Genomic DNA, 24838 nt, shown 5'->3' with positions numbered 1-24838 from the left:
GATAATATTGTTATGTATTTGGAACGTTTCGAATGTCAGTCAATAATATGGGGAGGGGATTTTAACTGTGTATTGGATGTTAATATTGATAAGAAAGGTGGGCGTTCAGTCACCCATTTTCATGCGGTTAATATCATACAAAGTGTTATGCAAGAATTATCTTTGATTGACGTATGGAGATTCAAGAATCCTCTGAAATTTAGATATACATGGCGGTCAAAATATGTGCAATGCCGATTAGACTATTTTTTGATTTCACACCATTTAGTTTCTCAAGTGAAACGTTGTGATATATTACCAGGCTATAAAAGTGATCATTCTGCTGTTATTTGTAATATCAGAGTGAATAATGTAACAAGGGGTCGGGGATTTTGGAAGTTTAATGTGTCTTTATTGCAAGATGAAACATACACTTCTCTGATTCGAGAAAATATACAGATGATAAAAAATAACCATTTGCAAGAGATGAATCCAAATATGTTTTGGGAGTATCTTAAATGTCATTTAAGATCAATTACTATTGAGTATTCTGTTAAAAAATCTAGGCAAAGATGTAATCATGAAAAATATTTATTAAATAGACTCAAGAATTTAGAAGAACATATTTCAATCGATCTAGATTCTGATATTCAAAGACAAATTGATGAATGTAAACAAGAGTTGGAACATTTTTATGAATTTAAAACAGAAGGTTATATTATACGTTCAAGGGCTAATTGGGTCGAATATGGAGAACGAAATTCAAAATATTTTATTAACTTAGAAAAAAGAAATCAACGTTTAAAAACTATAACAACTTTATCCACTGAGGATGGTGTGATTTTGAATTCTATAAAAGATATACTCAACGCTGAAAAAGTACTTTTTGAAAATTTATATGCCACTGAAAGCCCTCCCATTGTTGATTTAAAGGGATTTGCAATATTAAATCAAGATAATTTAACCCCCAAATTATCAGATGATTTGCAATTAAAATGTGAAGGCCCAATTTCTTTGCAAGAATGCATTGAAGCACTTAAAACTATGCCCAATAATAAGACCCCTGGAACTGATGGTTTTCCTTCTGAATTTTATAAGTTTTTTATTCAAGACCTTGGTCATTGTTTAATTCAAAGTTTTCATTATTCCTTTGCTCATAAGAAATTAACAGTTGATCAAAGGAGAGGTGTTATAAATCTCATTCCTAAAAAAGATAAAGATTTATTACATTTGAAGAATTGGCGACCAATATCAATTTTGAATACAGATTATAAAATCATTGCGAAATGTTTGGCTCTTCGTCTTAAAAAAGTTTTGCCAGAAATTATAAATCATGACCAAACCGGATTTCTTCCAGGGAGATATATTGGAGAAAATATTAGATTAACACTTGAAATGATTGATTATACGAATAAGACGAATATTCCTGGGTTTATGTTTTTGGCTGATTTTGAAAAGGCATTTGATAAATTAGAATGGAATTTTATTATTCAAACATTGCACTTTTTTAATTTTGGACAAGAGTTTATAACATGGATTGAAATATTATACACTGATATAATGTCTTGCGTTGTAAACAACAGTCACGCTTCTGAATTTTTTTATTTACAACGTGGCGTTCGTCAAGGGTGCCTTTTAAGTCCGTTACTGTATATTTTATGTAGTGAAATACTTGCAATATGGGTTAGAAATGATCTCAACATAAAAGGTATTAATGTTTGTGGCCGTGAAATTCTTATCAGCGCTTATGCCGACGACACTACGTTCTTTTCGAAAAATCCAAATTCTTTTTTTTTTAGGTTGTTACAAATATTGGACCAATTTAGAATTTTTTCAGGTTTAGCAATCAACCGTAATAAGAGTGAGATTGTGGCTCTTGGCTATTATAAAGCATATCCACCAGATATAAACAACTCCGGTTTTAGTTTTTCTAGTGGACCATTTAAGTTACTCGGAATCACATTTACTACAACTTTGAATGACATGTTTGAGTTGAATTATATACCCAAGAAAAGAAAATTATTTGAAATTTTGAAAATTTGGTCGAGAAGATATTTAACACCCATCGGGAAAATTGTTATATTAAAATCTTTGGCTCTTTCTCAATAAATTTTTTTTGTTTTCGGTATTACCTTCTCCACCAGCACAATTTATAAAAGAAATAGAACAAATAGTATTTTCTTTTATCTGGGATGATAAAACCGATAAAATCAGTCGGACCACAATAATTGGAGATTACTGTCAGGGAAGTTTAAAGATGTTTCATTTTTCATCTGTAATTTCAGGACTTAAAATCACTTGGGTGAAAAGATTATTAAATGATCAAAATAGAGGAAAGTGGAAATGTTTCTTTGAATATTATTTAGAAAACTTAGGGCACAATATGATTTGGTATTGTAATATGGCCGGAACAGAAAACAAAATCAATTTGATACAAAGTAGTTTTATACGTGAAATTCTTAAGGCTTGGTGTGATTATACCTTTTCCCCCAAGTTATCTGTAGAACAAGTGAAAAACCAAGTAATATGGTTTAATTCATTAATTCGTATAAATAATGAGATTGTATTTAAGAAAATGATGTTTCAAAGGGGTGTAATAAAGATTAAACAATTATTGAGTGATGATGGTTTATCTTTTTTAAATTTTGAACAGTTTCGCAATAAATACGGTGTTCGTTGTAATTTTTTAGAATATTTTTAAGTTATTCATGCAATCCCCTTAGAATGGAAAAAATATATTGAAGAGAAATCAGTATATGATAATGAAATAAAGACGCAACAAGAAGAAGCAATATATAATTTGTTTAAAAGAATTAAGATATGTCGATATATACATCGAATATTATGTGAGAGGATATTTCAACCACCTAAATCAGAAAGGAAATTGGAAGAAATTTTTAATCAAAACTTAGACTGGACTGAAATATATAATGTTCCTTTTACATCTACTTTAAATCAAAGACTTCGTTATTTTCAGTACAAAATTTTACATAGAAATATTGGTGTTAACAAATTACTTTTTTGCAATGGGGCTATCTGACACACACCTCTGTACGTTTTGTTCGAGCTCCACAGAAACAATCGCACATCTATTTTGGGAATGTGACGTTACCCAAAGATTTATCGCTCAAATACAAGAAATTATGTTACAGAATAAAATTCAAATTACTAAAAGTTCCTTTATACTTGGTTCGACAGAAAATCCAAAATGTTACAACGTGGTTTATTTGTACGCAAAATACTTCATATTTTCTGTCAAAAATAAAAAGAAATTGTTACATTTTAGCCAATTTTGTCAATTCTTAAAACAAGCAAAGAAAATAGACAAATATATGTCTGAGAAAACCAAAGGTTTTGTATCTAATATCAATTGGAATCGTATTTTTATTGTTTAACTGTTTCGCAGTTACCTGCCAAATTTCGATCATCTCTCTTTATGTACTGCATGTGACATTATTTTATTTTGTACCTGAATGTTTATATGAATAAATTTTCTTTGTGAAAAAAAAAGTATTACCTTAGCTCAATCACTTCTGGTTGTAGAAAAAAAAATCTTTAAAGATTCGTTAATGGAGGGGGGGGGGGGTGGGGTTGGGCCCTCCTGGGGGCCCCCAGGTGGGGCATGGTGTCCATTTGATGGAATTGAGATTCTATCCCACCCCCCCCCCCCCCCCCAACCCTAGGGATGCTACCTGCCAAGTTTGATGAAAATTCATCATGGCATTTTCAAGAAAAAGATGAAAATAAACAATTAAGGCCCAAATTTCGGCCCCCTGGGGCCCCAAAGTTGATGCATGGTGCCCATTTGATGGGAATGAGATGGGAAAGAGATGGCCATCTCATGTCGTTAGTCTCTCTTTTCCTTCCAGCGTATTACCATTCTGTCACATACAACGCTGTTTTTAATAACTTCAAGTTGCATTTCACAAACATTGGAAATACTTACGCTTTTGACTCTGATACGGATAATGTTGAAGGATGGTGATTAAAAACAACTTTATCTTATCCAAAGTGTTCATGATAGCAAAGATAAAAATGACAGTAATATTATTGATAATGACATGGGTCCTAATAATAATACTATGTAACCAAAACAATACAATTAAATCATATGATCAATTTCATCACCATCATCATTAGTATGACTATCAACACTGGTAGTCAACATCATCATCACCACCACCATCATCATCATCTTTGTTGTCGTCGTCATCATCATCATCACCATCATCATCAAAACCACCATCATCAGCATGATCATCACCATCATCATCATCACATTCATCACCATCATCACCATCATCACCATCATCACCAACATCACCATCACCACCATCACCACCATCACCACCATCACCACCATCATCATCATCATCACCATCGACCACCGGGAGTGATGGAGCGCTCACCAAGAGGACAGCGAAGCTGGTCAGATGGTCGCAAACACATCGGATTCTGTGGATGCCTGGGAGATCCTCACGCCGACATCCCTCCGTTGACCAGCGACCTCCGTTCACCGTCTTTTCCCAGAAGACGCAGCTTCTGTTATCTACGGTTTCGTCCTCGTCCGTAACCTTGGATTAAATTTATACGTGCAGCGTAGAAAAGTTAAAGAACAAGAATAAGTAAATGTTTTGCGCCATCATTACTGTTGCTCAGTTGACATTTAGCCTTGTGATTTGACGGGAGCCCGAGGTCGGTCTCTTTAATAAACAGATGCTCGAATCCTCCACAGCACCCTTTAACGCCTTTCTCTTAAACAGAATATGTTCGAATCCTCAAGAGCACGCAGACCTCTGACTATTATAATTCCCTATGGTATACCTGGTTATACCTAGGTACCCAGTAATAGAGGATCGAGATTAAAAGCAAGAGATTTGTGAAAGAACAGCGTGTAGGCATACTGAAGAGGTCATTGCAGATAGATGAGTATCATTATCATTCGTGTCGAGATGAATTCACGTTCGAAATCTACACTACAGGTAGACATGAAAAGGTTATTATCAGTATCACCAAAGTTATACTTTAATGCTATAGAGTCACACACGGCCGGGTCACAAAACGGATATGATCCGGGTGAAAATGAACCGGATTAGTCCCGGAATGGAGGGCAATTTATGCTACAGTCACACACGTCCGGATTTCCAACCAGGTCCATAAGGAATTAAAACCGTATCTTTTTTTTTTCTTTTTTTTTGAAAAGATTTATTTCTGCATTTCATATTTTCTTTCAGAATAACAAAAATAACAAAGGCATGTTCAATTACACAAATACAATTCTGAAAATTATTGACATATTACATAGTAAGTCATATTTTGTATGTAAAGACAAATGAAACGTTAAATAACATACAAAATGTTTATATGGCCAATAATGACTTAATTCACAGTACAATATATAATATATACATATGATGCAGAGGGCCGCCGTTATAAGCCGTGCTTGAACAGACGGACAGCCAGAGTTAAATTACCATTTTTTATTGTAGTACTTGAACACTAATACTGATGGGCCATGTTAAAGTGCGTGTAAATCCAGTTTTATACAATTACTTGGTAAACAGGAGTGGTGCCTGTGAGTGCGTGTGCAGGTGATGAAGCGCGAAAGTGTTGATGGTCAGCACTTCTAAGAAAATGATTGGATATGTTATAATATGGGCGAAGGGTCAAGCACCAAAGTAAAAGAAAAGGAAAAAGGGGGTGGACCAAAATATTGCCTTGTTGTTGAGTATAAGCGGTACATGTTTAATGATTACTGTACCGTATGATATTGTGCCAAGAAATATTTCTTTGTATTTGCCTTAAAGGAATAGAGAGATGTGCACTGTTTTATGTGGAGAGGGAGTGAATTCCAAATATCAGGCCCGTTATGCCGAATTGATTTTTGAGCTAATAGGAGTTTAGGGTTATTCAAATGGAAATCATTACGATGGCGCGTGGGGTAAGCATGGACATCCCTGTTAAGGGAAAATGCGTTGTGGAAGAGTGGGAGTAGATTTTGCGTGTATTTGAACATAAATATTGCTGTTTGAAATTTGTGTATATCGTCAACTTTAAGAACTTTTAGTCTAAGGAATAATGGATCAGTATGTTCTAGATAATGTGAGTTGGTACATATTCTTATTGCCTTTTTCTGTAAAAGAAAAATAACATTTACTTTGGTTTTATTACAGTTTCCCCAGACAACATTACAATAATTAATGTACGGTAAGATTAATGCATTGTATAACATAATGAGTACTTTTTCCGTTACAAAATATTTTAATCTCCGAAGTATTCCAATGGCTTTGGATATTAATGTGGTTATATTGTCAATGTGGTTATTCCAATTTAAGTTGGAGTCAAGGGTTACCCCTAAGAACTTGGTTGATTTTTTTCCAATAATGGGCATACCATCAATAATAATGTTATTAGGCATTATCGGTTGCAAATGTGAAGTATTGAAGTTTATAAAACACGTTTTATCTATATTTAGTGATAATTTATTGCATTTAAACCATGTAGAAATTTTGGCAAGCTCAGAATTAAGTATATCAACTAGTGTGTTTAAACAGTTGTGAGAGTAGAAGACACTGGTATCGTCCGCGAATAATACATAGGTGAGAAGGGTTGAGGAATTTATGATATCGTTGATATATATAAGAAAAAGTAGAGGTCCTAAAATGGATCCCTGTGGTACACCGCAAGTAATATATGACTTAAGCGAGGTACTTGAATGAAATGCTACGTATTGCTGACGTTGGGATAAATAATCTCGGAACCAGGAAAGAACTATTCCTCTTATGCCATAATTATGTAGCTTTTTTAATAAAATTCCATGGTCTATTGTATCAAAGGCCTTGCTCAGGTCCATAAAAACTCCTATCACGTGCTGTTTGTTCGCAATAGAATCGATAATTTTGTCACAAGTTTGAATGATTGCAAAATCTGTAGAAAAACCTTTGCGAAAGCCAAATTGGTTAGGATTTAAAATGTGGTTATCAACCAGAAACTTATACAAACGTTCATGTGCAATCTTTTCAAGGATTTTGGAAATGACGGGCAATAATGAAATTGGACGATAATTCTTTATTTGGGACGCATCATCTTTTTTGTGAATAGGGATTACTTTCGCAATCTTTAAAGAATTTGGGAAGATCCCAGTAGATAATGATAAGTTACAAATATGTACTATGGGGGTTACTAAAAAATGTATTATTTGTTTTAGTAAATGCATACTTAATCCATCGTGGCCACAAGATCTACTCGACTTAAAAGATCGAACAATATGCAGTATTTCATTTTCATTCGTGGGAGTAAAGAATAAAGAATTATTATTACTTTCTGGAAGGTAATCTGTAAAATTTCCAGCGTTTGGAAATATTGTTGAGGCGAGATTGGGGCCTATGTTGGTAAAGAACTTATTAAAACAATTTGCAATGATTTCAGGGTCGTTAATATCTTGGTCATTTTCGGAAATAACGGTCGGGAGTTCTTTCTTTTTATTCTTAATAAGGTCATTGATAGTTCGCCACAGTTTGGTTTTACTGTCCTTATTTGATTCTAGTATGTCTGAATAATATCGCTTTCGAGATGCCCGGATTAATGTGGTTAATGTATTTCGATATGTTCTGTATTTTGCTTTGTTCTGTGGTGTTGGTTTACGTAAGGACATTTTATATAAGCGATTACGGGTGAGTATAGAACGCATTAGCCCTTTGGTAATCCATGGTTGTTTTATTTTTGCGCGATTGTTCTTATTAACTAAGGGAATACGATTATTATAATAATAAAGAAATTTATGCAAAAACATTTCGTAAGATAAATTCGCGTCATTGACCGAAGTCACATCTTGCCATTGTTCGCGTGATAAATCAGATATTAATAAATTAATATTTTCGTGGGATTCTTTTCTTCGCGTTCTATAGCATTTTTGTTTTGGTTGAACGTTTCCAATCTGCTCGTGAATGGTAAATATTGGAAGATGATCAGATATATCTGAATAAAGTATGCCATTAGTGTAGTTTTTATCAACAATGTTAGAGAAGATGTTGTCGATTAAAGTCTCAGTTGACGTGGTGTTACAGATTCTCGTAGGCTTATTAATGTGAGGATAAAGACTACTTAATGATAATGTGTTATGAAATCTAGAAGAATTATGGTTTGCCGTACTTAGTAAATCAATATTGTAATCCCCCATTAAGAACAAACTTTTATTTTCATGAATAATTGTATTTGAAAAAATTTCAATGCTGTCTAGAAATAAATCTATTTCGTTATTTGGTGATCTATAGATAATACCTATAATAATATTTTTAGTTTTATCATTTATAATTTCGACGAATAAACTTTCAACACCATTAATGGATAAGTCAGGTCGGAGTTTGTAACGAAGTTGATTATGTATATACAAGGCTACTCCACCTCCTCTTCCAGTCCTTCTATCTGCACGAATCATATCATAATTTTGAATACTAAACATATTTGGGGAGACATAATGCAACCAAGTTTCAGAAATTCCTATTACGGAAAAGGCAAAATGGTGAAGAGAGTTTAAGAGCGTTTCGATTGATTCAAAGTTCTTATTCAAGCTTCGTGAATTGATATGAATGAGGCTGAAGTATTTATCTATGGAAAAACTGTGAACAGATCGACTGTCATTTCCAGTTTGGGGGCAAAATTCGGAATTGAATTCGTCAATTGTGAAGTATTCACTATGATGATCTGTTAAATATTGGTCCTCAGCTTCGTGTGCAGGTTCGTTATTCATTATTATATCGTCCCGGTTCGAGCCGTAGAAACCTGTATTGACCCGTATCGAACAGTATAAAAATCAGCTTTAAAATCCTTAACTGAATCCTTTTCGACCCCTATTGACTTCGACCCGTACCGACCCGGATGTAAACCTTGTCATCATCCGTTGCATGAAGACAATGGGGTATAGAGGGCAAGGGTCCATACGGTTTTACGCTGCGGGTTGCAGCGGGTCGATGCGAGTCAATGCGGTTCGAACCGAGTCAATTCGGATATCAATACGGAATTGAAATCCATGAGAAAATTTTGAATATGACTAATAAAATTTTCACCGCCGTATCGTAGTCCCCGGAATCATCAGGAATTGACACGGGTTACGATACGGGTCAATGCGGGTCTCTACGGCTCGAACCGGGTCGATACGGTTTAAATTCCTCATGGACCGGTACGAAATCCGGCCGTGTGTGGCTCTAGCATTATAAGCAATTTCTGCGCCAAGGATTTTGGAAAATGTGAAGTCCTACTACACTGTAGGGTTGTCCAAGCAAATTGGCACTCGATGCATACAAAAAAGGATTAACCCAATGTGTACGGGTATCGGATAGGCCGTGTATTACAGAATCTCGAAGGTAACGGCCGGGTTAATAAGACACGAAGTCCTCCTCACATTCAGCTCCAAGAAGTAGGATTCCACCTCTTCACCGGGAGGCAAGTTCTGTACGACCGCGCCTTCGACAGTGGCCGAAATGACGCGGGACCCAACGGTCTGGCGGTAGCCCGGTGTGGTGACCACAGTCTGACCCTCTGTGCTCAGGAAGAGCTTGCTGGTCTGGAAGATGAAAAAGCTGATGGGCACGTCTGGGGAGGGGAGAGGACACAATGGGACAAAGAAGTCAGAAAGTATGTATGCATGCATCAAGTGTTAATGTGTGTGTGCCTGTATGTAAGTATGTGTCAGTCTGTTTATCTGTTGATGTTGTTGTTGTTCATTTCCATCTTAGAAGATGGCTGGATAGCCCATATTCAGCTACGTTAAGCTGGTCTTCCATGGGGCCCAGTTGGATGTGGGGTGGAACCACTTTACCGGGTTGAACACCCTGCTCTTTGCAATGAATGAATGAAGCGGGATATTTTACGTGCATGAGTTGTTACTCTCTCATACACGGGACCTCCATTTCATGTCCTATCCGAGGTACAGAGTGTTTTGCCTCTTGCTAGAGGGGACAGTATGCTTACACACAACATTGCTCAGTCCAGATTCGGGTTCGAACCCAGGCCCTTAGGATCGTGAGGCAGACGCGCTACCGACTGAGCCAACTCACCGCCCTAATCTGTATGAATATGTATGTATCTTTGTTTATCTATTCATCTATCAATGTTCCTATGAATTAATATTCTTACATGATATCATTTTGAATACCAACATGTCTCTATAATTATTAGCCATAACCTATCGAGCTAACTTTTCACCTGTTATATACTTTTGTAATTTTTATTTTAACTTCTTCCAAAATAACCAAATTGATCAAAATTTCCGTTGATTCAATGACACGAAGCAAACTGACACATATAGTTTCATCTAAACTCAGACAGATTTTACACGACTGCATTATATAACAAAACATAGTAATGATGAACATAAACCATGTATGATTATGTTATGTAGTTTCATTCTGTACATCGCTATAATTTCGACATATGATAATGGCAGGGTAATTTGCATGGGGACGTCTCTGTATGCAATCATGCAGCTGATGACATGTATAGAATACCTTCTTTTTCCTGGGGTATAAAGTCTAAGACGACGCTAGGCAACAGTATAGAGGCCTCGACATCGTTCTTGGGTAGCTCCTCGGTGTCATAGATGATCATGGTATCGTTGACCCCCAACACGTCCGTCGGAGAAAACACTTCCTGGTCGTCGTCAATGAGCGTCGCGAAGCCCAGGCCAGCACGGAGGGACCTCCTCGGCACGCTGATGGCTGTGACGGCCAGATGGCGATCGACCACAGAGAGATTTGTTACGCCACCGTCCTGGAGCTGGAAGAGGCTCACTTGCTCCTCCAGGGAATCGAGGATTCTCGTTGGTGCTTCGACATCCAGTGAGTCCAGGTACTCATCAGTGTCGACATCTAGAACGTTGTCCACGATCTGAATGATGTTCCTTGTGACCTGCATCAGTTTTGAGGTGCGAATAGATAAATATAGTCACCCTTTGTGAAAGATGCATTGTCATCTTTCTTGCTATTTTTCTTTGAGGGATTGGGTGGACCCTGAGGACATATACACGTAGTATTTTAAAACTGAAACAATTCGCGATTCCTGTATAGCTCAGAACAGCATTGTCGAATGAAATTCCAAGAAATATATGTCTGCATGACGACCAAGAGGGCATTCCATAACACTTTCATGGTTGCTAGTTACTAGACCAAATAACACCACAATGAACCTTTCAATAATAATCGTCACTGTATGATTTATCAAACCATCGTCAACATGACAGCCCAGTGTCTCAATCGAAGGGAAACAGATTTTGTGATATTCATGATGGCCTAAAGCATACCGAAGGACGAATTAGAATTCTTACTTTCTAATTGTTGTATTTTTTGTACATGCAACGACATATCAAGGTATTAAAATATTTTCTTTGTGACCATCCCAAGGACTGGGCTACACTTTGCGACATAATTATGTGAGAAACAGAAAGAACACGACTACTATAACTAGTAGTATATTAAACTATAACTCGGATTTTTGACAGTCTGCATGTCACGGCTCTTACGTCGTGGAGGAAAAAAACAACAGAAAGTAATTTCGAGACAATGCCATTTAACTGGAATGTTTCGTGGTATTCATAGTTGCACTATACAGTACCGCACTCTGTTTTTGAAAGAGATTTTTGTCTTTGAAAATAGAATTGAAATGATAATAATTATTTTCATTCATACTTTTTCCCTCGGATCACATTCTGGGTTAATGTACCCTGGCGTAAAACGTTCGCGCGACTTTACTTTCAAATGTAACGCATCATCCTTTGATCTATTCTGTGCCAACACGGAACATAGACCCGTTTGCCCACTAAGGTTTGCTTGCAAGCCACCAACAAGTTATATGCGTATCATGATTAAAAAGAATAAGTATTGCACGTTTAGCATTCGAAATCAACAGAGCAAAGACATTTTGTTACCTCTTCGGACCCGTTGCGAACTGCGACCACATTTTGGAGGGAAGTCGCGACGGCGTCCAGTCCTTCGGAAGTAATAGTTGAAGACTGGTTGGTGGCATCGACCAGATCGTTGGTGTAGGCGGTCACGTTTTCCTTAGTCACGGGCGTCTAAAGAAACCAACGTCGCCATGGAAAAGATAAGTAACTGTATAAATTCTTAGACATGCACAGAAAGATATTGTCTTCTTGTAAAATATATATATTTTGTGTGTGTGTGCGTGTGAATTTGCTTGACAGAAAAACAATAGGGACGTGCAACCCTGAAGACAAAGAGCAGTGTGTGTATTACATACGGTTTAATCATTATGTAGTTTTGATAATGTCCCCGCGAAATATCTCATTCCCACGTCATCCATCAAACTGAAGCGACAATTACTGAAAAAACAAAACAAAACCCAACAACAACAGGAAAAGACGGACAGGATTTCGTCACACGTTATGATACATGTTTGCGAATTGCACGTCATAAATCGGCAAAAATAGAATGGTTGTCCATTATGGCACTCCGTAGAAGCACAACGAATGACGTTACTGACGAAAATATCGTCTTTCTAAAGACATGTTATCAAGTTATTTAGACATGTGTGCCACTAGCTCCCCCAAAACAAAAAGAGATATATCTTCATTGCTGTGCTGCGCTAAGTGTTGGTGTTTTTACTCGCAATAGCAATCTTTTCTTCAAAATGCATACGGTCAAATTCTGCTGCCAGGTTTCCTATTACGCGACTTCATAGGCCTATGGTACGAAGATTGTTGAGAAAGCACATGAGAAAGGGGTGTACGAATGAGAACAGCTGCCTTGACCCATGATGCAAGTAATATAAACGAGTGGCGGAGCTTACATTAGCAATATCCATTAAGACCTCGTCGCTGTTCTCATCTTCCGGAAAGCAGTCTGTCATCACGGGCTCGGCCCAGCTTGCCGGCGATATGAAGTCCCCTCGGCACACTCGCGTGGCGCGAGGAAGATGGGCTGGAAAAGAAGTAGGAAGGGGTAGAAACGAAAGGGGGGTTTATTTTGTTGAAGAATGATGATAAACAAATTGCAGCCGCCGCCACCACCACCACCACCATCTTCATCATAATCATCATCATCATCATCATCATCATCATCATCATCATCTTCATCGTCATCATCATCATCATCATCATCATCATCTTCATCGTCATCATCATCGTCACCATCATCATCATCATCATCATCTTCATCGTCATCATCATCGTCACCATCATCATAGTCATCATCAGCATCATCACAGCCATTACTGCTGTTATCTTCATCGTATATTCACCATTGACTATCTCACTGTCATATTCATCATTATCACTGATATTAGAATAATCACAATCTTTCTCCTCCTCATCACCTTATAGTTTTCATGCTCAATATCGTCATCATCACTACACTCATCACCATCGCCGTCATTACCATTATCATAATTCAATATTTTCACCGTGTGATCATTTTCATTCTTATCACCGATATCATTATTCAGCACAACCCCTACCTCCACCATATGAAATCGTTACCATACTCCTCCTTCTCACTATCATCATCGCTACCACCACCACTACCACCATCATTATCATCACGGTCATCACCATGATCATGATCAAGAACATCCTCGTCCTCATCATCATCATCACCATCGCCATCATTATCACTATCACATTGCCATCATCATCATTATCATCATCCCCCATTATCGTCATCATCGTCATCGCCATAATGGTCATCATCATCATCATCACCGTCGATATCTTCATTATCATCTTTATCTTCGTCTCTATAGCCAAAATCTTTAACATCAACTGCGCTATTAATAGTCCTACCACTCGTGGCTATGAGCATCACAAATCGAATCCTTGATCTCAATAACAGAAAAAGAGTACAGGCAGACAAGCCTTATCAATTACATATCTACCTAAATATTTGATGAATAGTACACTGAGAAAAAAAAAATCGTTTCTGCTTGTTAATTTGAAGACAATTTCGGCAAAATCAAATCTTGTTTTTCACTTTTAAAGGGGATGGCTAGTAACTGATCAGTGGCAATCAGTGGGCATGCTGGGGGATGATTGTTCCAATCCTTGTGGGATTCGGATTTATTTATGAGTACAGTATACTGGGTGTCTCAAAAAAAAAAAAAAAAAAAAAACTATACACTTTTGAAATGGCTGCCAAAAGAGGAAATATATGATTCTGGGGGAAAAGGTTCATATGTATGGATAGCTTATGGACTCAACTTTCATATGACACCAAAAAGTCTAAAAATAATTCATGCTTGAATGAGTACTGCTCACTTTTGTAAAGGATATGAAAATTAGCCTTTTAAATTTGCGACATGTGAGTCCGTTGGAGCTTACAAAGCTGAAGTTGATATGATAAATTTATGATCAATTGCGATGAGATTGGGTTTGCTGAGTAAATTTTATGGTTTGTTAAACCAAACTTTTATGCATGAGTAAACCCCTAGTTGCATTCATTTTATTGTAGCATTGCAAATTTCCCTGGTAGACTCAATGATGTGTTCATATGAAGCAGGATGAGGTGATGGTACATGTTGCAATTTTCATGTTACACACTCGTATTTTTTGCATCTGTGACTTGTATGAAAACCTTCGGCCCACAGTGCAGTTATTTTCAGCTACTGGCTACTTTTTATTCAGGTTACCCATTGACCTAAAAAATAAATAGCCGACATTTTTGACATTCTTTTTTTGTACAATCCATAATTGAATATTCAATGTTACATAATCCCTACCTGGGTATTAAGTAAATCAATGAGATGTTCAATGTGGGGGGGGGGGGGGGGGGGGGGAGGGGGGGGGGTTATTCAAAGTCAGTGATGTTAAAAAATCTAACAGTGTGTAACAGTGTGTCACTTGATCATGATACATTAAGAATAAATCAAGAGCTGTAAGTTGTTACTCAGCCCTCATTCATCTTGGAGTCTTGGACTGACAACCAAAGATGGAGAGGCCCCAGTTCACACTGCAGCAGCGTTCTTTTATGGTAACAGAATACCACTTTGGTGTCATATGAAAGATGAAAACCATATTGTAACTATCCTTACAAATAAATCTTTTCCCACAGATTGCAATTGATCATGAATTTATCATATCATGGACCTACGTAGGTCCATGATCATATCAACTTCAGTTTTGTAAGCTCCAATGGACTCACCTCTCGAAAAATTGGATGGCTAATTCCTGCGCAGCCTAATTTTCATACCCTGTACAAAAGTGAGCAGTGCTCATCTAAGCATGAAATGTTTTCAGACTTTTTGATGTCATGTGAAAGTTGAGTCCATAAGCTATCCACACATATAAACCTTTTCCCCCAGATTCACATATTTCTTATTTGGCAGCAATTTCAAAAGTGTATAGTTTTATATATATATATATATATTGCTGTGAGAAAATCATTTGCTTTAGAATGGTCTCATATTCAAGTAATGTGCAGTTTGATGTTTCCAGGTTAGCATGCCTGTACAGTAACGGGACGATCGTTAACGGCCCCTTAATGATCGCCCCGTACAGGCTTGCATTAAACATTACACTGCACATTACTTGAATATGAGACCATTCTGAAGCAAACTAGAATTATCACTGAAGGTGAGACCATTCTGAAGCAAACTAGAATTATCACTGAAGGTGATTAATACCCCCGCCCCTAGTGTTGCTTTATAGTATGTGATGTCATGAGGTCAATGACGTTAACAAGTTTGTGCATTTGTCGAATTGGAAACAGAATGATTTTAGTTTACTGTACAATTACAGAGTTGACACTGAGTATAAAACTTACAGCAAATGGAAACATGCTTTTCCCCCAGTATCACTACACTTAAAGACCATCATACACACCAAATATGACCTTCATAGCTTGAATGGTTTATTTTGATACAAAAATGAGTGGTTACCATGGCAACACATTTTCCTTAAACTAACACATCGGTGTCTTGCAAAACTACACTTCTAGATCATGATACATATGAAATTTGACTTTTATTGCTTGAATGATGGAAAAGTTATTCGATCTGCAAGGTTTTGGTAAAATTTTGGTTACCATGGCAACAGTTTGTGTGACAAACACAAAAATTATGTGTTCCACATCTATACCTCAGGGCCATAATGCCTACCAATTTTGGTTTCAATTGCTTGAAAACTGTGGAAGAAGTTCACTCCACAGGATTTAAAAAAAATGCGGTTACCATGGCAAGGCATTGACCGATACAAATACAAAGGACATTTTGCAAAACAACACTGAAAGAGCATCATACACACCAAATTTCACCTTCATAGATTAAATGGTTCAATTTGATACAAAAATGAGTGGTTACCATGGCAACACATTTTTCTTATATTAACACATTGGTGTCTTGCATAACTACACCTCCCGATCATCATACATACTAAATTTGACCTTAATTGCTTGAATGATGTGGAAGTTATTCAATCCACAAGGTTTTGGTAAAATTATGGTTACCATGGCGACGCTTTGTCCAACAAACACAAAAATTATGTGTTCCACATCTATGCCTCAAGGCCATAATGCCTACCAAATTTGATTTCAATTGCTTCAAAACTGTGGAAGTTGTTCACTCCACAAGATTTCGAAGAAAACATGCGGTTACCATGGCAACGCTTTTTCAAGTACAAACACAAAGAGTGTCTTGCATAACTACATCTATAGATCATCATAGATACCAATTTCGAAATTGACTGCTTAAATACTATGGAAGCTATTCAATCCACAAGGTTTTGGTAAAATTATGGTTACCATGGCAACGTATTGTCCGACAAACACAAGAAACATGTCATGCACATCTATACGTCAATATCATAATTTACCCTAAGTTTCATTTAAATTGCTTCAAAACTGTAGGAGGATTTCGCGACGCAAGATTTTGCAACAGACCAACCGACCGACCGACCGACCAACATCACGGTGATTCCTATATACCCCCTTCACACTATGTGTGGTGGGGGTATAATAATTTTCACACAACAATAGATATATAAATGTACTCTTGAATGAATCCCACAAGGATTGGAACAATCATCCCCCAGCATTCCTACTGATCAGTTACTAGCCACCCCCTTTAACATCCAAACAATTCATCAACTGTGATAAAAGTGCTGAATGATAGTAGTCATCATAATTCCCCTTCAAAAAAAAATCTCCAACTTAAAGAGTTTTTGTAGGTATACAAGGGCTATAATGCAGTTTCCTTTTGAAATAATTATGGTTTAAATCATGTGTGGATATCATCGGCGACCTGTCTGTAAAAATGTTAGTTACGTTTTTGAGGTGATATTACCGTTGCCCGAATACTCTGGGCAGCGCTCCACGCTGTTTGCAACCTCGTCCAACGCCGCTGATGGGAAGGACAGTGTTCCAGATGATCCTTCGACTTCAGAGGCTGGGCATGACGCTAAGGATTACAGTGAAACGGAATGACTTAGGATTGGGACTAGACGGACAAGAAACTTTTAGATGAATATGATTGTTAAGATATTACATTCCCCATAAGTTTTTCAAATTGGTTTATGGTCTTTCGACACATAGGCCTACTAGAAGGAGGCTTCAATTAACACCTTCACTTTACCGAAAGTGGGGTTACAAGAACATGACGTCCCGTAATTGGATGCACGAACTCTTTTTGTTGAATCGTTAAACAGAATTATGATGATGGTGGAAAGGTCTTCTTTATCAGTGTTGCAAGAAAGCCCAGACTTCAGAGGCTGGGCATGACGCTAAGGCATGATCCTTTTTATCTCCAGTTATGTCAATAATCATTTCTTACCGTTACACTGCATAATAAGCAATGGTCAAAAAGAACTTAGTAGGGATGACATTAGAAGGATGTATACGCTCGGATTATTTATGCACTCTGGGATTAAGTAAGTCTTTCCGCGCTCCGCGGTAATACTCACACACACTCCCGACTACGATCGATCCTGGCACCACGGGCGGGGAGATCACCGTACTGTTCATGTACTCCACGAGGAGATCGGTCATGGCTGACACGAGCTCCGTCTCATTGGCCCAGTCGGAGCCACTGACGCTCGCCTGGTAGTCCACGATCATGCTGCCGTTGCGCGTGTTGACAATAAAGGGAATGTCGTAACCAAACTGCCTCGGGTCTCCGCCAACCAGAGATCGTGCAACTTTCCCGTTGTCGCCATTTCTAGAAGTTAAGGCATCTCGCACCTAATGTAGTAGTTGTGTCGAATAAGGTGGGATGAGGCGGATGAAGGAAAATGAAATGTATACAAAGAAAAAATAAAGAGTGGAAAAACCTTTCGATACCGAAATCATTCACTTGGATCAGTTAGTATCTGGGGTATCGTGTTGCATCAATGTTGTATCATGATTAAATATTGTATGAATTTCGCGCTGGTAAGTATACATTAGCGACGTGTACAGCAAATACAATACATCGAAATACAGTGCATATCATAATCGCAGAAACAATAATAAAATCGTTCAAAGTGAGCATTTCTACCTACACAACCCTTAAACCTACATGTAATACACGAACGGCCCTCCCCCGACAATTTTTCGCATAATTCTTTTTTTAAATGAGATTTCATGACTTTTTTTCTTTCACATCTTGCGCACATGATGATTGAGACGCTTTTTGCGAGAATCGGGTCGGCTTGCCTAGATAGCACATTTTTGTGACCAATGTAATCGAAAACGGCAGTTTCTAATGACTTTTGTGTGCATAATGTATGGGTTTGCAAGAAATGTAAGATCAATGTATTTCCCTGTTTTTTTTTTTCTCAGATAACATCAGTTTTGGTTATCATCAGCTATTCTAGGTAAAGAGAAACAATGAAAAAAAAAACCTAAATAAACAAAAACCCAGAAAAACACGTAACAATTGAAACAAAGAAATAAATTTATAAGAAATAAAAAATAACATACATAAGAAATTCATTTTATACCATTTTCCCGTTAATTCGTTAATGATACGAAAAAAAAAAAATTATACTGAGGCCTAGAGAAAAAAGGTTAGCCCATTCAAAGCTTTATTTAGGGATTTAGAGCGTTAATTCTCTGACGCCCAACTACTTATTCCCCCACGGATGAGGTAGTAGACAGTGAAGTTACTGTACACTCTGGCCCGAATTCACGAAGGTGGTACAAATGAAACCATGGTTTAAAGGCATAATTTACCATTTGCAGATGAAAGCATTAGTGCTATAAAATAGTTCTAAAATGTGAGTTAGGGATAGAAACAACCACTGTCAGAATTTGAATCCGTATAATCGATGTTAAGTGTTGTTAAATACACAAAATGTGAACAATAGTTATAATAAAAATGTTTCCAGACTAAACCGTATACAGTTACGGTTTATTGAGAAAAACCCTGATATCTCCTTATATTTTAGGTTTTATAGCAAATATTTCATATGGTAGGATGTTTTATGATACAACAGACCTACACATATGCATCAAATATGATATCTTGAAAATTTTTGAAATCACTGCTCCCAAAGGTAAACTGGACCTTTAAACCATGGACAAAAACCATGGAGCGCCAAGTGTCGCATGGAATATTTCGTTACAAAATCAGTCATTTCGTCAATGAAATTATTATTTTGTAACGAAATGACAACATTTTATATCTAAATGAACATTTCGTTCACGAAATGATAATTTCGTAAACGAAACCGTCATTTTTTTTCGAGGAAATGACCAATTTTGTAACGAAATATTCCATGTGACACTTGGCGCTCCATGGTTTTTGTCCATGGTTTAAACCATGGTTTCATTTGTACCACCTTCGTGAATTCGGGCTTCTGAGTTCCACAGTACCGAGGTCGTGGTTGACGACAGTTGGCGCTGTGGTAAGAGGATCAAAGGGGAAATCCTAGCATTTCTGATAGCTGGGCCATTCTCCGATAAAGCGTGCAATTACCGTTGTAGAAATGACAAAAAATCAACATCAGAGATTTCATTTATTTTTCATCATTTCAGAAAATTTAATCCCTTAGGAATACAAAACAATCAATGGGTGATTTTTGAGAGCCCATACTTTTCCTAGAAACATTTCCAAACGTAGAGTCCTTTTTTTTTTGCATAATCACTATTATTAAAACCAAATATCAGATACGTTACCAAAGGTAGCATCACAAAACTGTTGATTGTCTGCTTATTTCTTGCTTTAAAATGGCAATGATAATGTAAAACTACAAGCTTAAACATCTACAAGCATCGTGGAAACATTTTGGAGTCAGCTTTGATCTAATCTGTAATAAGAATGATCGTAATCTATAAAATGAAGGCTAAATAAAAATCAAGAACATGTACATATTTCGGCTTGAAATGTATTTCCCTAATCTAACTTTTTACCGGCATTTGAATTACGACAATAATCTCATTGATTACGTATGCAACTTTATGAACAAGTATTATACCTCTCATAAATAGCAAATGCCAGGTAACATCTCTGTCAGATTAAATACATTTCGGATCGAAAGAAGAACAGTGTGTGGTAACGTATCTGACGCACCAGACGTTCCGTTAGTATATAATTTTAAACCCAACAGCAACCATGCCAATATATTCATTTTAACTTGTAAGAACATCACAATATGATTATTTTCGTTAAAACACCGCACCTTTAAACGTAAAAAACTGTTCTCGTCATCGATAGAAGATTAGATCATTCTTCAATAAAACTTTGAGATGTACGTAAAATACGAGTCAAGCAGGCACAATTCCACAATGCTTCTTTTCTGATATAGTTCCGAAATTTTGTTATTATGATACACGGAAGACGGTAAGAATGAAATTGGAAAAGATATAAGCAAGTGATAAATATAAATTCAAATTCCATTGTTCCTGTCTGTAAAAAATTAGGTCTGAAGAACCAATAAGCGATGGTAACGTATCTGACAAAGTATTTATGTTTATTGACATAATAAACTACCAATTCACATCAAACCCCGATCACTCAAACATATGATTCAAAAACCTGATGCAAAACGTTAGAAATTGTTAGACATCAAATCCTTTCGATATTTTCAGAACATAAACCTGCAACGAAGGGAGTGATCTTGACTTTAACCATAATTAAATACTAACCCCATTTTATGTAAATAAGATGCAACATTATGATGAAAGGTAATAATGAAAGGTAGGCCGTTCATGTAGTTGCGTTTGCTGTGAAGTTGAAAAAAAAAGTGGGTACCAAAACTCAGCCTCTAAAGTCTTTCTATGTTATAGTGGAACATAACATGCACACAGGCACACACACAAACACAACAAAGCAGAAAGAAAATGAATTTGTAACATGTCTGACGGCACTTTTTGTAAATGCCACAATAAGTGATAGTACGGGTCTAGGGCAATTACCCCCTGGGCAATTACCCCGGACCCTTCCCCTGTCCCTAATCCTAATCCTAATCCTGAAACTAATCCTAACCATAACCCAAACTCCTAACACTAAACCCAACCCTAACCCTAATCTTAACTCTAACCTTACCACTAATCAGTATTTAGCCGGGGGGTAATTGCCCTCGGGGGGTAATTGCCCGGATACGCATATAACTCTTTGAAGAATTAAGTATCTACTTCATGAAAACGGCCCCGAAGTGACTGAGATGTCCAAAATAAAGTACAAGAATGATGTCCAAATAAAATTAGATGAGCCACCACATTTTGTTTGAAACTTATTCTTTTACTTTATATTGGACATATCGGCCACTTCAAAACCGATTTTCTTCAAATAAACTCCTAATTCCTCTTAGAACTATCCTTTTAGCAAGTCATAACAAGAGAGCCCGTTGTAAACCGGTTAAATCCGCGCGCAAAAGCGCGGCGCGAATAACCTTTTATTTTGTTTTTAATGTATCTGACACTTTTGATGGCAACGTATCTGACGTGCCGTTACCGTTCTCATACTATTATCTACTAAAATATTCATTTTCTCAAAAAAATTTTGTTGTGTGATTTAGATAATCATTGCCTTAAGTATTCAAAAGTATCTGAGCTTCGTTTTTATTTACAGCATACTTTTTTCTAAATGAATCAAAGTTTAAGTAACGTATCTGATGTCAGCTTATCGTAACATGAGGCTTCCGCGGCTTCGGATCAGTATATTTATTTTGTAACAAGAAATTCAATGAATAATCATGGTTCCATGTATGCGTTAGGTTGACTTTGTTTAACACATGAAATTACACTGCCATGCGGCATTTCTTTGATCTTCTCTCAAGAGTCTAAAAAAAGGGTAACGTATCTGACTGCGATTTGGCGACATGATATAAATTATCTCTTAGAAAAATATCAAAACATCATATTGTTATGTAATATCATTTTTCATTCAGGCACTCGAGGGGCAATGTAATGAGGTACAAAAGATTTGCTCTGAATGATATGTTAACAAGTAACAACTTGTTATATGAACACTTCCTGTCCTGGCGACATGGGATTTTTAGGGTTACATCAAACTTCGGAGCGTATTTCTAATATTATTCCGGACGTCCCAATAGCTTTATTGGTATTCATTTTACAGGTCCGACCTCTCAGATGAATTTAAAAAAAAAAAGATTTCTGAGGGACAAATTATCGATTTCAACTGTATAAACATGGTGGCGACACGAAAATCGCAGTTTTGCACGCTTTATCGGAGAATGGCCCAGCTACAAAAATGCAGTTTTTATAGTGTGATCCTTCTTACTAACTTGCGACAGTTAGACTGGTTCTGTAATGTATTCAGATTTTATGCATCCTTAAGTTCACTAAAGTTGCACTAAACAACCTCAAAGCTGGCCTGAGGCTTGCCCCATCTTGCAACAGAGAGTGAATTTCTGCCTGTGGAACTAAGGGTGGGATTTCACGGAGCACGCGAACGATTTGCGAAGGACGCGAATGGCAAAATCCAGCATTCGTATTTTAGTCTGCAAAAGATCGCCAAACGAACGTGAGGGTTCGGAAGCGTCGCCAATTGTTCGCGAATGTCGTTTTTACTTCGGCGAGAATTTCAGAAAAGTTTGAAATTTTGAAACCCCAAACAGACTCCGAAACTTTGAAGAATGTCTCGCGTATGTTACGCGAAATCTGCGACGTTTTTCCGATCATTTTACGACGTAATCGTAAACTTTTCGCGTACCATTTGAGACATTCTCGCGAACGTTTAGCGCACGTTTGGGGGATGTATGACCATTGACGTATACGTTTTCTACAAATAAAAATCGTAGCATACATCTAAACATCAAAGAATTATTAGTAACTATGGTAACAAAAGAAATTAAAGACTAGCAAAGAGAAAGAAATGTTTGACATACAAAAAAAAATCGCAGAAGACACTTAGAATTAATCTAAAGTATGTAAAATTTCATTTGAACTATAGAGATTATGTGTTGGAAGAACTGCAAAAAAAAAATCAAATGCTTTACTAGTGGAGATATGATTATGTATTAGGAAAAAAATGTAGGCAAGCACACGATAGAGAAATGAGAGAAAAAGAAAGGACAAATAGAGGAAAGAAAAAAAATTCAACTCAAGACAGCTTCCACCTCTCCTTGGGTACATTTTCTCCCATGATTATTGGAAATTTTTCATGTTCGCATTTCCGTCGCGTGTTCTACGTGTACGTAACATGCTGTACTTTAGCAATGATACACACGACATTCGCACATACGTCGTGGAAACTTCGCACAAATTGCGCAAGAATAGTTTTCGGCTTCATTGTCGGAACACATTCGGAGAAAAACTTTTCCGAATGTTGGATTTTGCCATTCGCGTCCTTCGCAAATCGTTCGCGTGCTCCGTGAAATCCCACCCTTAATGGGAAAGAGCAGGAGAGTGAATGAAGTACTTCGTTACTAGGCTGTAGTATTTCAGAAGCATCATTCTGCAAATTGAAATGAACTACAAAAACGAAATATTGCCCTCGGTCTTATTTTCCCCAAGGACTTAGGATAGGGTTAGAGTTGTGATAGGGTTTTGGGCTTGACGTGGGGATTAGGATTAGGGTTAGGGGATATTTGTGGATATAAATTCATGTTGGGTCTACTGTGCAGATATCTTAATGGGAGCGATTCTGGCACGAGCAAATTGTCATGGAACCAATATTCTGTTTGAGAGATACTAAAATGCCGCCGAGTATGTTTGCCCAAGATATTAATGATCGATGTTAATTCCAAAAGGGTAAGTTCTCATTACGTCAGAGAAGTGAACAATTGACTTCACGTACACATTGATATGAAGAACATCCGCCTGATATTACTATCAATTTTTGGCCTCATATTTGCACTTGCAGGGTTTCCCGAGAGTTACTCATTCTGGGTTCTGCCTCATTCTGCAATAATATATGACTGAAATCATAATCATAGTAACTACTGAAGAACCGTCATTTGATGCCATTTTCAGAGACTTACCCAGTTTTGGAATTGGTACCTTGGGAACGATGGGTCATCGACGGCAATGAATTCGGTGTCGAAGGTTATGGAAAACCCGACGGTGATGACATCTAGAAAAGCAAAAGAAAAAGGTAGGCAAAACACAATTATGGTACAACAGCTGAGGTTTGTAATAAGATCAGAGCAAAATCTGATAGGATGAGGAATCATGGAACCACAATTTCGATGACATTGTACTGGGTTATAGGTCCCATCTGGCATTCTGACTTATCTGTGCACCAAAAGCCCTACGTGAATAGCTCCATTTAAAGAAGAATGATACCCAAATACCCATTGAGTGAGTAAATGTAGCAATATTAGCAGAACACATCAATGAAAATTTGAGGAAAATTGGATAATCCGTTCAAAAGTTATGAAATTTCAAAAGTTTCGGTGCCATCATTGCCGAATGAGAATTACCGACAGTTCGTTACGTCACTGCAGGGCAACCAAAATAGGAAGAGAATTCCACAAGCT

General features: G+C 37.1%; 1 protein-coding gene across 1 annotated transcript in view; it reads right to left on the bottom strand.

Annotated features, from left to right (window-relative positions):
* Window positions 1-24838, bottom strand: part of LOC140243924 (uncharacterized) — a 66189-nt gene that overhangs the window by 10710 nt on the left and 30641 nt on the right. The window contains exons 14-23 of the mRNA XM_072323598.1: window positions 24360-24432; window positions 23724-23777; window positions 18487-18516; window positions 17879-18081; window positions 17263-17376; window positions 12781-12911; window positions 11900-12046; window positions 10485-10884; window positions 9380-9570; window positions 4389-4553 (exon numbers count right to left, since the gene is read on the bottom strand). Of these exons, the coding sequence (XP_072179699.1) occupies window positions 4389-4553; window positions 9380-9570; window positions 10485-10884; window positions 11900-12046; window positions 12781-12911; window positions 17263-17376; window positions 17879-18081; window positions 18487-18516; window positions 23724-23777; window positions 24360-24432 (1508 nt within the window). The remainder of the gene's footprint in view (window positions 1-4388; window positions 4554-9379; window positions 9571-10484; window positions 10885-11899; window positions 12047-12780; window positions 12912-17262; window positions 17377-17878; window positions 18082-18486; window positions 18517-23723; window positions 23778-24359; window positions 24433-24838) is intronic.

The sequence above is a fragment of the Diadema setosum genome, chromosome 2 (assembly GCF_964275005.1).
Source record: "Diadema setosum chromosome 2, eeDiaSeto1, whole genome shotgun sequence".
NCBI classification, from domain to species: domain Eukaryota; kingdom Metazoa; phylum Echinodermata; class Echinoidea; order Diadematoida; family Diadematidae; genus Diadema; species Diadema setosum.
The sequence above is the reverse complement of the archived record's forward strand: the minus strand, read 5'-3'. Positions and strand labels throughout refer to the sequence as shown.